Source organism: Leguminivora glycinivorella, chromosome 24, assembly GCF_023078275.1.
Source record: "Leguminivora glycinivorella isolate SPB_JAAS2020 chromosome 24, LegGlyc_1.1, whole genome shotgun sequence".
NCBI classification, from domain to species: domain Eukaryota; kingdom Metazoa; phylum Arthropoda; class Insecta; order Lepidoptera; family Tortricidae; genus Leguminivora; species Leguminivora glycinivorella.
In genome coordinates this window covers 9,289,429-9,303,068 of record NC_062994.1, presented here as the reverse complement: position 1 = coordinate 9,303,068, position 13,640 = coordinate 9,289,429, and the positions used below count along the sequence as shown (strand labels likewise).

At 42.0% G+C, this 13,640-nt stretch overlaps 1 protein-coding gene across 1 annotated transcript in view; it reads right to left on the bottom strand.

Moving 5' to 3' along the window:
- LOC125238521 (bromodomain adjacent to zinc finger domain protein 2A-like) overlaps positions 1–13,640 on the bottom strand; it is a 30,580-nt gene that overhangs the window by 12,242 nt on the left and 4,698 nt on the right. The window contains exons 6-14 of the mRNA XM_048145854.1: positions 13,041–13,222; positions 11,313–11,404; positions 9,644–9,780; positions 9,240–9,361; positions 8,625–8,766; positions 6,734–6,870; positions 6,230–6,333; positions 4,938–5,051; positions 3,761–3,857 (exon numbers count right to left, since the gene is read on the bottom strand). Of these exons, the coding sequence (XP_048001811.1) occupies positions 3,761–3,857; positions 4,938–5,051; positions 6,230–6,333; positions 6,734–6,870; positions 8,625–8,766; positions 9,240–9,361; positions 9,644–9,780; positions 11,313–11,404; positions 13,041–13,222 (1,127 nt within the window). The remainder of the gene's footprint in view (positions 1–3,760; positions 3,858–4,937; positions 5,052–6,229; positions 6,334–6,733; positions 6,871–8,624; positions 8,767–9,239; positions 9,362–9,643; positions 9,781–11,312; positions 11,405–13,040; positions 13,223–13,640) is intronic.

The following is a 13,640-nucleotide window of genomic DNA, read 5'->3' as shown; positions in this document are numbered from 1 at the left end:
CCAGCATAACCGTGGCGGCCAGCGATACTGGTGGACAGTCAGCAGGATCGCGGCGTTGTCACGGCAGACGAACGCTCTGCATCACCATCGAGGCGCCAGCATAAGCGTGGCGGCCAGCGATATTGGTGGACAGCTTCAGCAGGCTCGCGGCGTTGTCAAGGCAGACGCACGCTCTGCATCACCATCGAGGCGCCAGCATAAGCGTGGCGGCCAGCGATACTGGTGGACAGCTTCAGCAGGATCGCGGCGTTGTCATGGCAGACGAACGCTCTGCATCACCATCGAGGCGCCAGCATAAGCGTGGCGGCCAGCGATATTGGTGGACAGCTTCAGCAGGCTCTCGGCGTTGTCAAGGCAGACGCACGCTCTGCATCACCATCGAGGCGCCAGCATAAGCGTGGCGGCCAGCGATACTGGTGGACAGCTTCAGCAGGATCGCGGCGTTGTCACGGCAGACGAACGCTCTGCATCACCATCGAGGCGCCAGCATAAGCGTGGCGGCCAGCGATATTGGTGGACAGCTTCAGCAGGCTCGCGGCGTTGTGGCGGGGGCAGAAGGTGGCCGCGCTGGTAGCCTGCATATTGACGACAGATCACTAACGGCGCGGCGCTCGCGTCGGGGCAGCAGCAGACATACTTACAGCGTCGCACGCGACGCCTATGTGGCGGCCACAACGTTGTTCGGCGGCACCGCAGAGATGGCCATCGTTAACGAGGAGGCAACTTCTACGCAACCTCGGCGGCGCCGACGCGGCGGACAACACTGCCGCGGTCAGTGGCGCTATCGCAGCGCTACAGTAAGTTCCGGCGCCGACACGTGGCTTGGGGCCTCCGCACCGAATCGGAAACCGAACATGTTCTTTCTAAAATAATATGAATCTGCTCACCCATTCGTCGGAGAAATTCAAACCTCCTTGGAGCGCGGTATTCCTCCACCGCGCCCTCCGCCGCCGCCGCCGCCGCCGCAGCCCGCAGGTCGCGCAGCACGCGGTCGCGAAGCACGTGGTCCCCGGAGCACGTGGTCCCCGGCGGAGCAACTTACCTACGTTACCGCTTATATTCTCGCGCGAAACTTTTAATACGCGGATAACACTTCCTACTTTAGTCTCGGAAATGCGAATAGTTTAAAAAGAAAACTGATTAACGGTAACGATATTTGCAGCATGGAACTTTCTTACAAAAAAGTGGGTACAATCATAAAGCACCGCTCGTTCATTTCTATCGTGAGAACCCCGAAAGACGAATAATGATCGCTAGCGAGGCATATATATCTCATTATTCAAGAAGAACGAGCGTAAATTAAAAGGGAAGAAAGAATTGACGGTGAAAATTGAAATTGAAAAATTTCATAATTCCGAAACGTTATAAGCCACTTTTTAAATAAAAACACGAATAACTCTGGTTTGACCAGGAGTAACAAGGAAATAGAAACTAAAAGATTAATTTCGAGACACCATGCTGTAAAAATGTTCGAACGGAATACGCGACAACCGGTCACTTCGGCGTTCGACGAAACAATGAGGGTGGCTGGTGGCGGGCCGGGGCGCGTAGGAGCCTTATGTTGCAGGTGGGGAAAACGGGACTACCAACATCGCGGCGGTGTGACGCCGGAGCGACTTACAACGAACGATGGCGCCATCTATCGGTCCGATGCGACGTCTACGACGTACTCTCTCTATATAAGACCTCGGATATACAAACGGCACAAATAATAAATCTTATTCTAAAGACGGACACACGAAATCTTAAAATTAACTAACTTACTAAGATTTACAACTAAACATAAAACCACACAAAACAAACTAAAACTACAGGGTGGCCCAAAAATACGTTGACAAACGTTTGTATAATTATTTTTCTGTCGTTACACGAATGATTGTCCTACAAATTAAAATGTGAAACCTTAATAATTTTTGACCAAGTAAATCGAATCTTCTTCAAAATATCCTACTTTGGCTTTGAAGTACAAACGCAAATATTAGAACAAAAAATAATGATATGCCGTTGCACCTCTATGACTTTCGTCTAACTTTTTGCACGTCTAGCTTGTAAAATATCCTAATTTTTGTAATTAATAAACGGGCTAGGGTTTAAAACTATAATTTATAGTTTTAAGTTAGGGGAATTTACGTAAGTAGGCTGAAACGTATCGAGCTTATGAATCTGGAAAAAATGTCTTTACACAATTGGTCTAGGACTCTAGGTACATTGCAAACCTTGCGAAATGGACATAAATGCTGTTGAAATATCCATGGTGAATGTAGAAATATACAATATATATAGGCCCAAAAAATATTTTCGGTAACTTCGATATTTTGGTTTATTTCAACATTTCCCTATTCTTTGTCAACGTAATTTTGGGCCACCCTGTATATATAAAAAACTTCTCCCAATTCATCTCCCTCCGGGAAACCCCCTAATATGCTGGTTACATTCCCCCTCTGAATCGCCAAACTTATTCTCGAAGATGCTAGAAGCTTTTTCTTCATATTGTTACGGAAACGTACGAACGTGTCATGCTATTTCAGTCAGTCTCAGTACAAGACGTACTGACACTGTTTGAACTATCGTGAAAAATACGAACGTTTCCGGAAAAGCACGAAGGAAAAGCTTTTCGCCCTACATCTGTAGTAATGTAAACGTGTAATGTTTTAATTTATTTGATTGAGAGTAATGAAACATGAAATAAAACTATGGAAACGGATTATATCGCATATAATAAATTAACAATTCATCCCGACGTTTCGAACACTTTACAGCATTCGTGGTCAACGGGTGACTGAGGAAAAATTACAATGTGCAAAAGCTACCCACATACAAAGAATAGTACATTTCGATACAAGTGCGAAAAAAAGTAAGTTCGAAACGAGTGGCGATAAATTAAAACACGACCGAAGAGAGTGTTTTAAATCGACACGAGTTACGAATTTCCTTTTCGCACGTGTATCGAACGACGTTTTTCAGTACAGATGAGCCTCCGAAGTTTGGACCTGGCATATAATGAACCACTTCTCGAACTAGTGCGTAAAAAAAACACCATCTGTACTGAAAATATTTATAAACTATGACCATAAATAATATAGATTTTTACGGCAGGTTCACACACTGTAAAGTAATCCGTTTCCATAGTTTTATATAACTTCTTGCCGCCCAATGTGCAATGAGATGTACATTTGGGTTCATTGGAATTTTAACTTTCATGTGAATAAATAAAGTAGCATTTATTTTGTCTCTAAAATTTTTCAAACAAATGAAACTCAACTCGAATTTAAAACAAAAGTCCTGATACCAAATTCGCCTGATTTTTAGTGAATTAAAATAATCTTTTTTTTTATTATATTATACGTTTCTTGTCACAAATTTTGGTGGCTTAATTAAAAAAAGTATACCAAATTACCAAACTTAATTTTTGGTAACATAATAAGTACTGTTATAGAATTAAGTTATTTTCCCAGTAGTAGCAAGACCGGATAGCTCTTGGGTTACTGATTGTAAACGGGAAGAAACTGGCTCTTGAGACACAGGGAGACCTACTTTGAGAGCCAGGGACCAATATTGTATATACACGTAACCTTATAGTTGCAATAAAGAATATTTTATTTTTATTTTTTTATTTTATAACTTAATTTAAAATGCAACTAGGATCAAAATTCTCTACCAACATTTTTGTATAGTGGGCGTTACGAGTGAGTAACTATCGCGGTAACCGAAGACGGTATGAATAATGTTTAAATCTGTATTCACAGAGATGTCAACATACTTGCAAAACTGCAACTCCTTCTGCAGTTTCTTTGCGTTGTGCTTTTCCTTTTTCGCTCGAGACAGTAACGGCACGTTTTCCGCATCGGGTTCTATTCCTGCAAAGACATATTTTTATTACTTATTTCTCTAACGCCGTGGCTTGCGTGGGCGACGGCGATGCGACGCATACGAAATCAAACCTTATCGATATGGAAGTATGACGGCCTAGCCACGACATTGGTCTAAGCGCGGCAGCGGCGAGCGGCAGCCATACGTGCGAATGAAAAGTCCCATCGCTGTGTCTCGCTTCAATGTATGGCCGCCGCTCGCCGCTGTCGCGCTTAGACCAATGTCGTGGCTGAGCCGTGAGACGCGACGGCGACGACCGTCGCCCACGCAAGACACGGCGTAACATTCAAGGGGAATGAGGAGGCACACTGACATTTTACCCCGCCAGGCGGCGCCTGTGCAAGTGTCTAGGCATGTCACTGTCATTCATATGTGAGACAGCAGTTCTCAAAAAAATTGTATATAGCCACTTCAGCAAATTTTAATTGATCTTATTTTGTTACCAATATTTAGTAATATAAGTCGAATTTCGTAAAATTAAGAAAATATAGATACTAGAGAACCTTAATGACGAAATAAAACTTACTAAAATCTCAAGTTTATATAAAAAATAGGAATAAAAGAAAAACAAATATAACTTTTTTTTGTACAAATATTTTGTGGCAAAGAACTTCGTAAAGACCGATAAAGTCTAAGAAAAAAACGTACCCCAAAACCATACAGAAAAGGTACGGTGAGCTAGATGGCGATACACCTTTGGGGTACGCTCGGCTAGATGGCGCTCATATTAATATTTGACATTTTAAAACATATCAAGCTAAGAATATGGGCCAAATTGTCAAAACTGAGGTTCAAAAGTTTTAAGCTTGTGTCGAGAGATGGCAGTCTATGCACTGTGATTACACATTTTACTTTGACAGTCATTCTCTATAATACTCGATCCTCTTTGTTTGAGGTCTGCTGGAGAGGGAGAAAAAACATATCATCTTCTCGCTCTCACATATGAATTATTTTATCTGTGCAATGCAAGTGCAATGGACTAATAGGGTGGCGCCTGTCATAACCTTTTGAGTGTGCCTCCTCATTATCTTTATATTATTTACAATAAGGTTACGAGTAAAACTAACCATCTGTGCCGTCCACGCCATCTGTTTCATGCTGCAAAGCACCATTCCCGCCCACGTATTGTAAGTTGCGTCGTTTTTCCGGAGGAGGTCCGTCTTCAGGCAAATCAGGTGGTACTGCAACAATGTACAACGATTATAAGTTTTTTTTTATACTATGTCGGTGGGAAACAAGCATACGGTCCGCCTGATGGAAAGCGGTCACCGTAACCTATGGACGCCTGCAACTCAATAAATGTCACATGCGCGTTGCCAACCCATTAGAAACCCGTTCCAAGGAGGGTTCGGGTTCCGACGACTCAAAGGACAATAGACGGAACAAATTACTTCCGTCGCCAGCACACCGCACCCTCGTTGAGCTCTGGCAGCCTTACTCACCGGCAGGAACACAACACTTTTTTACTTTTTTTTAATAGAGTGTCCCACTGCGTGCCCACCCGTGGCAAAGACCGCCACAACACTATGAGTGATTTTTTTTTATTCAATCTTCTACAATATTTTGTTTAAGGTCTCCCCAAACCTATCTACGAGGAATCGGCTTTCCCTGATCAAAAATCGCTCGTTATTATGAACATACTAAAGACGATTTTTGATCAGGGAAAGCCGATTTCGCGCCGATAGGTTTTGGACCTTAACCCCCTTATTCATAAACGTACTCTAAAGTTATCAAGCCGATAAAATTCGTTTGTCCCTTTCCGACGTATTGGTGTGATAGAAAAGGACAAACGAGCTTTATAGGCTTGATAACTTAGTACGTTTATGAATAAGGGGGTTAGTGTCCGACCGATGTTTCGGTTTTAGGTTTGGGCAAAATGCGGCGTAAAAGCATGTTTAGGCCTATACCGTGCGACACCTCGGGCAAAGGCGATCAAATATATGAAAGAGGCGCGTTCCTACGCACACAGTTTAAGCTCGTGTAGGTGAACGCGTACCGTGCTTGTATGAGTGAGCGACAGGTCGACTGGTTGTGTTCTTGACAGGCGGTAACTGTGAGGTGACCGAGAGCGGGTGGGTAGCACTTTCAGCGGGGAGCGGGAGTGGCCATACTATAGTACTCTTTATTATACTGTGACCGTGCAGTCCACATGGCTGACCGCATTTAGTGGACACGTTGCTTGCGCTCGCGATCTTCAGCATTGAGGGAACGAGTAATAAGTCAGTTTTCATATTATACGATCCGATATCGGAAGGATTTCAATGGAAAAAATCCAAGATGGCGCCTGTAATGTATGGGATAACGGTCCGACATCCGATATCGGATCGGATAATGTGAAAACGCACTAAGAGTGAAATACCTGGCGGCGGCAGCGGCGGCTGGTCGGGCGAAGGTTCCGGCGGCGCCACGTCGCAGCTCGCGTCCTCCGCTAGCGTTGACGTCGACGCGTGCGATGGGGCAGGACTGTGGATGATAAAAACTAAATTAAAATTTTGAAAAAACCCCCGACCCATTTTTCATAAAACAAGGCTAAGAACTACTAACTCAGCTTTCAAACAAAAAAAAAACTAAATCTAAATCGGTTCTTCCGTTAGGGAGCTACGATGCCACAGACAAACATCCACACCCACCCATTTGGCCCATATTGTTAGCTTGATAAAATGACAAATATTAATATTAGCGCCATCTAGCCGAGCATTCCCCAAAGGTGTAACGCCATCTAGGCCGCCGTACCTTTTTCTCTATGGCTTTGAGGTACGTTTTTTTCTTAGACTTTATCCGTCTATACGGAGTTTCATATGTCTTTGCTTTGACAAGGGCAAGCGAATGATCATTCGATTTCGGAGAGATGATTTGAACTCACCTAGGTACCATATTCTGGTCGGCATCGACGCTAGTGTTCACGTCTTTATGCTTGCTGTCCTTTTTCTTCATGTTCCGAGGCTTTTTAGGCGGAGCGCGAGAGATACACTGGGAGCAGTACCACTTTCCACGTGGATTCTGAAATGTAAAACGAAAATTTAAGCTTAAACTTTGCAAATGTAGGGGGTAGGGCATAGCGAATGATATTCCGCTTTGTGTGGTAGGGCACAGCACAGCGGATATCATCTTGCTCGAATCTAGAGCAGAGCCCAATTGGGGAAATACCTCCGTTTTACAGAAGACCGCAGCCAAATAGCACTAGACCCTACTCATAGTGTTGTGTTCCTGCCGGTGAGTAAGGCTGCCAGAGCTCAACGAGGGTGCGGTGTGCTGATGACGGGAGGACTTACGGAACTGACTTCGTCTATTGTCCTTTAAGTCGTCGGCAACCCGAACCCTTCTTGGAACTTGTATACTCCTTTTTACTGTGTTATTTAACACGGCAAAAGGGAATATACAAGTTTCTAATGGGGTGGCAATGCGCTCTTTGAGTTGCAGGCGTCCATAGGTGACCGCTTTCCATCAGGCGGGCCGTACGCTTGTTTGCCACCGACGTAGTATAAAAAAAGTGACAAGTATCAAAAGTTACGCGTGAGAAATTGGGACAAGCTTTTTTTTATACCACGTCGGTGGCAAACAGGTATACGGCCCGCCTGATGGAAAGCGATCACCGTAACCTATGGACGCCCGCAACTCAAGGGGTGTCACGTGCGCGTTGCCGACCCAAACAAAGAAAATGAAAGAAGCTTACTGAAAATGTAAGTGTTAGATAAAATGACATAAACTTAATTTACTAGAATGTTGATAACCGGAAACGAGCATTTCTTTTTTTTTTGCCACTTTTATGAAGTGTGATATTTAAAAAAAAATGCTATTTCTACTTAGAATTACTAGCTTTTTCAATCCTAGTAGTTAAAAAAATTGTCCCATACGATTTTTTCTTATTTTGTTACCATTTTCCGTACATGTCGTATGGGGTAACAAAAGAGGAAAGTAACAAAAATGTATGGAAATTGTGGGACACTTTTTGTCTCCCAGTGAGATTGAAAGTACTCGTGATTCTGAGTACAATTGACGTAAAATTCCCTAAAACAATCAATTTTTTTTATTGGCAAAAAAAAATGCTCTTACTCTGTACATTTTGATTTCGCATATCGTCACTACTTTAAAAAAAATCTCGTATCTCACGCTGCTTCTCAAATTTAAAACGCAGTAAGTCTATATGCATTCCATACAAAAAAAAAAAAACATACTACAATTTTCTTTTCATTGACAGACGAAGATACAAGTTTTTTTAAAAGTAGTGACGATATGATTTTGTGACGTAATCCATACTAATACAATTATAAATGGGAAAGTGTGTGTGTCTGTTTGTTTGTCCGTCTTTCACGGCAAAACGGAGCGATGAATTGGCGTAATTTTTTAAGTGGAGATAGTTGAAGGGACGGAGAGTGACATAGGCTACTCTTATTCTCTTTCTAACGCGAACGAAGCCGCGGGCAAAAACTAGTAAGTTATAAATAGTATTGAGATAAATCTTTTCTGAAATTCTAACTGTAGAATAAGTAGTTTTAAGGAAATTACATGAATATTTAAAACCGGAAGTTGTAATTATCAAGTTGGTTCGACGAAGGTGGGGAATTTAGCATAAAAAGGGGTATAGTTCATTCTGCTCACGCGCCGCACACTATGCGCACGCGTGTTGAAGCGAGACAGACTATACTAAGCGCGCACGCACAGCGCGCACGGTGTAGTCCGTCCTGCGCATGCGTCGCACACTATACGCACGCGTGTTGGAGCGAGACAGACTATACTCAGTGTGTAGTATGTACCTTGGGCAGCGGCGGGTAGTGGCAGTCGGGGTGGTATGCGCGCACGCACAGCGCGCACGGTATAGTCCGTCCTGCGCATGCGCCGCCGCACACTATACACACTCGCTCGCCACGTGCCTTGTTCACGCACACCCAGCAGTACCTGCAATTTGAGGTTTTTGTTAGTGACCAAAGTCTTTCATCATACCCGCACTTTAAATGTGCTATTGCACGCGGCCGGAGCGTGAGTTATAGAAAAACCGAATTCCAAAGGGAATAATGAAATTTCTTGTACCGTACTTAACTTTTTTACATCTATTTACATATTTTTTACATTGCGAGTGTGATGAAAAACATTGTGTGTAACTCGGGGAGTATGAATATTACTAACTCGAGTATGAATATTACTACGCAAGTAATGCTCTTTATTAATTACATTAACATATTACACAATAAAAATTACACGTCAAGAAAAAACTACGCTAGTTGACGCGTGATTGTCGCTAGATGTCACTTAACTATGCCTATACAAATAACCCGCATTTACTGATGTATGGATTGCTGAATTTACTGACGTATGGATTGATGGATGGATTCCTCTATGACCTGCACTGAAGTATTTATTTATGAACTCACCAGTCCCCTTCAGGTATCTTCTCCATGCTCGGTTTAAAGCAGTAAGTGTGGTACCCTTTGTCGCAGCCGTCACACAGAAGGAGTTGCCCTTCGTTGTCTCCCAGGAGGCAGAATTGGCAGTTCTGGAAAATGTGAACACGCTGTATTAAGACCGAATGTGTTGTGAGTCGCGATGACTGCTTCCCATCAGACGAGCCGCCTGATGGAAAGCAGTCATCGCCGCCCATGGACATAAGCAACATCAGGGGAGTCACTTATGCGTTGCCGACCTTTGAGAACCCTAAATGCCTGCTTCTTGAAGAACCCCATGTCATAGCGCAAGGGGAACACCTCAGATATTAGCTCATTCCGCAACTTGTTCTGGGCAAAACGATCTATGATATTTTCAATTTTTTGAGACTTACCGCCTTCATGACACTCTTATCCCACGCAGTAGCGGCTTCTAACGCCGCCGCTAGCATGGCGAGCTGTGCTGAGGTGTTACACCTAGCCACCGCTTCCCGCCATGTGGTTAGGCCTCGTGCTAGGGATTTACTTTCAGCTGTAAAAGAAAACAATAGTTATATAAATGAACTTAAAAGTTTTTGTAGGTTCAGTCACTGGCATAAATAAGTAAGATCCGACCGAGATTCTCGGCCGCGACTCGGTCGGACCTTATAAGTGATGATATCTGTACCTTGTCACTTTAATGTCGATTAAAAGCGACAAGGTATAGAAATCATCACTTATTTATGCCGGTGACTGTACAAAAACCGGCCAAGAGCGTGTCGGGCCACGCTCAGTGTAGAGTTCCGTAGTTTTCCGTATTTTTCTCAAAAATTACTGAACATATATCAAGTTCAAAACAATTTTCCTAGAAAGTCTTTATAAAGTTCTACTTTTGTGATTTTTTTTCCACACTTTTTCTTCCTTTAGGAGCGATTATTTCCGAAAATATTAATATTATCAAAAAACAATTTCAGTAAACCCTTATTCATTTTTAAATACCTATCCAACAATATATCACACGTTGGGGTTGGAAAGAAAAAAAAATCAGTCCCCACTTTATATGTAAGGTCCGACCGAGATCTCGGTCTCGGTCTCGGTCTCGGCATTCTCGGCCGAAAATCGGGCCGAGATCTCGGTCTCGGTTCTCGGCCAAAATGGGCCGAGATTCTCGGCGAAACCGAGACTGTGATTTTGAATTTATTGCGCCCTCGCGTCCGGTTTTTATCCCGATTTTAGTGATTTTGGTAGGGTCTTTATCGATATTTTAAGCCAAAAACCAACAAATAGTTAAAACCTAGGTATTAATTCATAAAAAAGTGTAAAATATTTACGAGATCATGTGGAAGACGACGACGACGCGAAAAATCAAAGCAACAGGTTAGAACAATACTTACCTATGATAGAAATGGCTAATTATGAAATATTGAGCTTTGTATGGGTCTTTGTTATAAGTATGGGTCTTCCATAATCAAGTTTTTGACAGATGTACATAATATTTTGGAAATAATTACTATGAATAAAAACTAGTTTGTCCCTTAACTTTGAATCACGTGCCTAGTAATAGTAATAATACATCAAAGTCAAAGTAAAGCTTAGTAAAGACTTTCAAGGAAAACCTGGAAAACTACCCCTAGAAAACATGATTCGTCAACCTGTTTTGTTTTATAAGTTCTTGCAAAAAGTCACAAAAGTTCAGGGTATTAAACGCGCATGTAAAACCTCTGAAATTGCATGCCTCTATAGGCTATGGCGACTGCTTACCATCAGGCGAGCCGTGAACTTGTTTATCACTGACGTAGTCTATTTTGCTACGGTAGATAGGTAAGGGGTGAGGTAGGTTTGGGAAGTTACGGAACCAAACATTAAGCAGGGTCCGACATGTTCTTGGTTTCCTGATTAATAGGCGAATTTCGATTATGAAAATTTTTTTTCAGTACGGATGGTGTTTGTGTGAGAAGTGGTTCATTATATGCCAGGTCGAAACTTCGGAGTGCCATCTGTACTGAAAAACGTCGTACGATACACGTGCGAAAAGGAAATTCGTAACTCGTGTCGATTTAAAACACTCCCTACACAAAAACTTACGTTTAGACTCAACATCAGAATCGTGAGGTGAGGGAGCTGACGCGTTCCCATGCTCGGCCTGCCGCGCCGCGCCCAGACTAGCGTCAGAGTTACTGTCGACAACAAAACTTTATAACATAAACTGTTACAATGAACATTACAATGCATAGTGTTAGAATGTTAGTGTTTCAAGTAAAGTTATAAGAGCCAAAAATGGTTGAATCACTCGCAAATCAAATAGCTGGGTATTTACAGAATTTAAGACCCAAAATTAGTGACAGTTGTTAAGAAAACGTCAACTCGCTGTCAGTTTTGTGACAACAATTGTGTCGCTTAACTTCAAACCTGGGTAAATCCTTTCTGCTTTACGGTTGAATATATAAAAAAAAATATATGATCTGAAAGTTAGTGAACCTTCTAGCAGAATGGATTTCCAAAGTTTTGAAGTTAAGCGACACTAATTAAGCATGAAATTTCAATAAAAAAAATAGTTTTTGTGTTAATTACATCCATACTAATATTAAAAATGAACAGAGGAAATAATTATTCAATTTTGAATATAAGTAAGCATTAGAAATATACTACATAAACAAACCATGCAAAAACATTAAGTTTAGCTATATCTGTATAAACTGTTAAATGTTCCTTAAGCTCTAGTAGTGGCGATCCCTAGCTACCTTTTCACTGTCGCTTTTAATTAATAGCTAAATAATAAACTGAAATAAAAAGAAAAAGTGACCAAGGCCTCCAAGTGTTCAAAGATGGATTCGAACCAGCGTTCTCCGTTATCGCGACAGATGCCTAAACCACTCAGCCATTCAGACACGGTGGCAAGGATCGAAAATTTCACGAATATGACACAGTTACCGAAGGCTTCTGGCGCCACCGCCATCTCTGAGGTAGAACCGAAACTAAGTAGTTCGACCTCCTAACTGAATCAACTCATATGATTACGAGTTAACGAAGAGAGATGGCGCTGCCGTGCTAATTATTGTGTCATATACGTGAAAATTTCGATCCTTGCCACCGTGTCCGAATGGCCCAGTGGTTTAGGCATCCATCGCGATAACGGAGGACGCTGGTTCGAATCCAGCTTTGAACACTTGGAGGCCTTGGGCACTTTTTCTTTGCGTATAACATGTATTTCACTTTATAGTTAAAAATAGTAGTGTGTCTAGTAAAAACACAAATTAAATTATTTTCTATGAAGATAAGTTAATTTGTTCTAAGAATAAATTATGTACTCATAAGTCATGCCAGAATACACCCGTGCAAGAACCTTACCTTAATCTACCCATCAAACAAATATATGTATTCCAAGTTTCACTTTACCTACTCGTAGCGTACCTTTGTACCAAAGGCGGTTTTAAATCTCCTTTCTATAATTATACGCCTCGAGGGACGCCAATCTTCTAGCTACCTTCTCACAGCTTATTTAAAGTCACATACAGGTCGAAAACGATTAATTAACATTATTTTACCTTTTTCAGTCTTCCGCGACCACGGCCAGTGCAACCTGGCCGAAACGTTGAAAAAAAAAGGTAAAATAATGTTAATTAATCGTATTCGTGTATGTGACTTTAAATATGTGTACAAAGCGCGAGAACTTAAGGTATTATATTTTCACATCTTGTCGTTTTTTTAAATTAGTCATAAAGCATGCCAGAATGTATAAAACCCGTGCTACCTTACCTTAATCTACCCATCAAACATATATTAATATTTCAAATTTCACTTTACCTAGCGTACCTTTGTACCAAAGGCGGTTTCAAGTATCTCCTTTCTATGTGTGCCTCGAGGGACGCCAGTTTGTGGCGAGCCCTGGCCACTATTTCGGCGCCGGTGGCTTCCTCTGGGAGGGCTAGGCGGGAGGGACGCCAGCCGGGGACTTGCATTGACGCTGCGGCTACCCGTTCTTCTAGTGCTTCCACCTGGAAGTATATGGTTATTAGTGCTGAAAATGGAAATAAATAAAATCAATATTATAGGACATTCTTACACAGATTGACTGAGCCCCACTTTAAGCTCAAGAAGGCTTGTGTTGTGGGTACTCGGACAACGATATATATAATCAAACAAATACTTATATACATAGAAAACATCCATGACTCAGGAACAAATATCTGTGACTATCACACATATAAATGCCCTTACCGGGATACGAAACCAAAAAAGTTTCGAAAATGAAATATTTATTTTTCAAGTAGGCATATTACAATGCGCATATGAACGTCAAATAAAGCTACGCCGGCTCTAACCCTACGCCTCAGCCTTGAGAAAGTTTCAAACTGTAAACGTCTAATTAATCTGATTGTAAACAATATGTGTTGGCACTTTTAGTAAGAATAT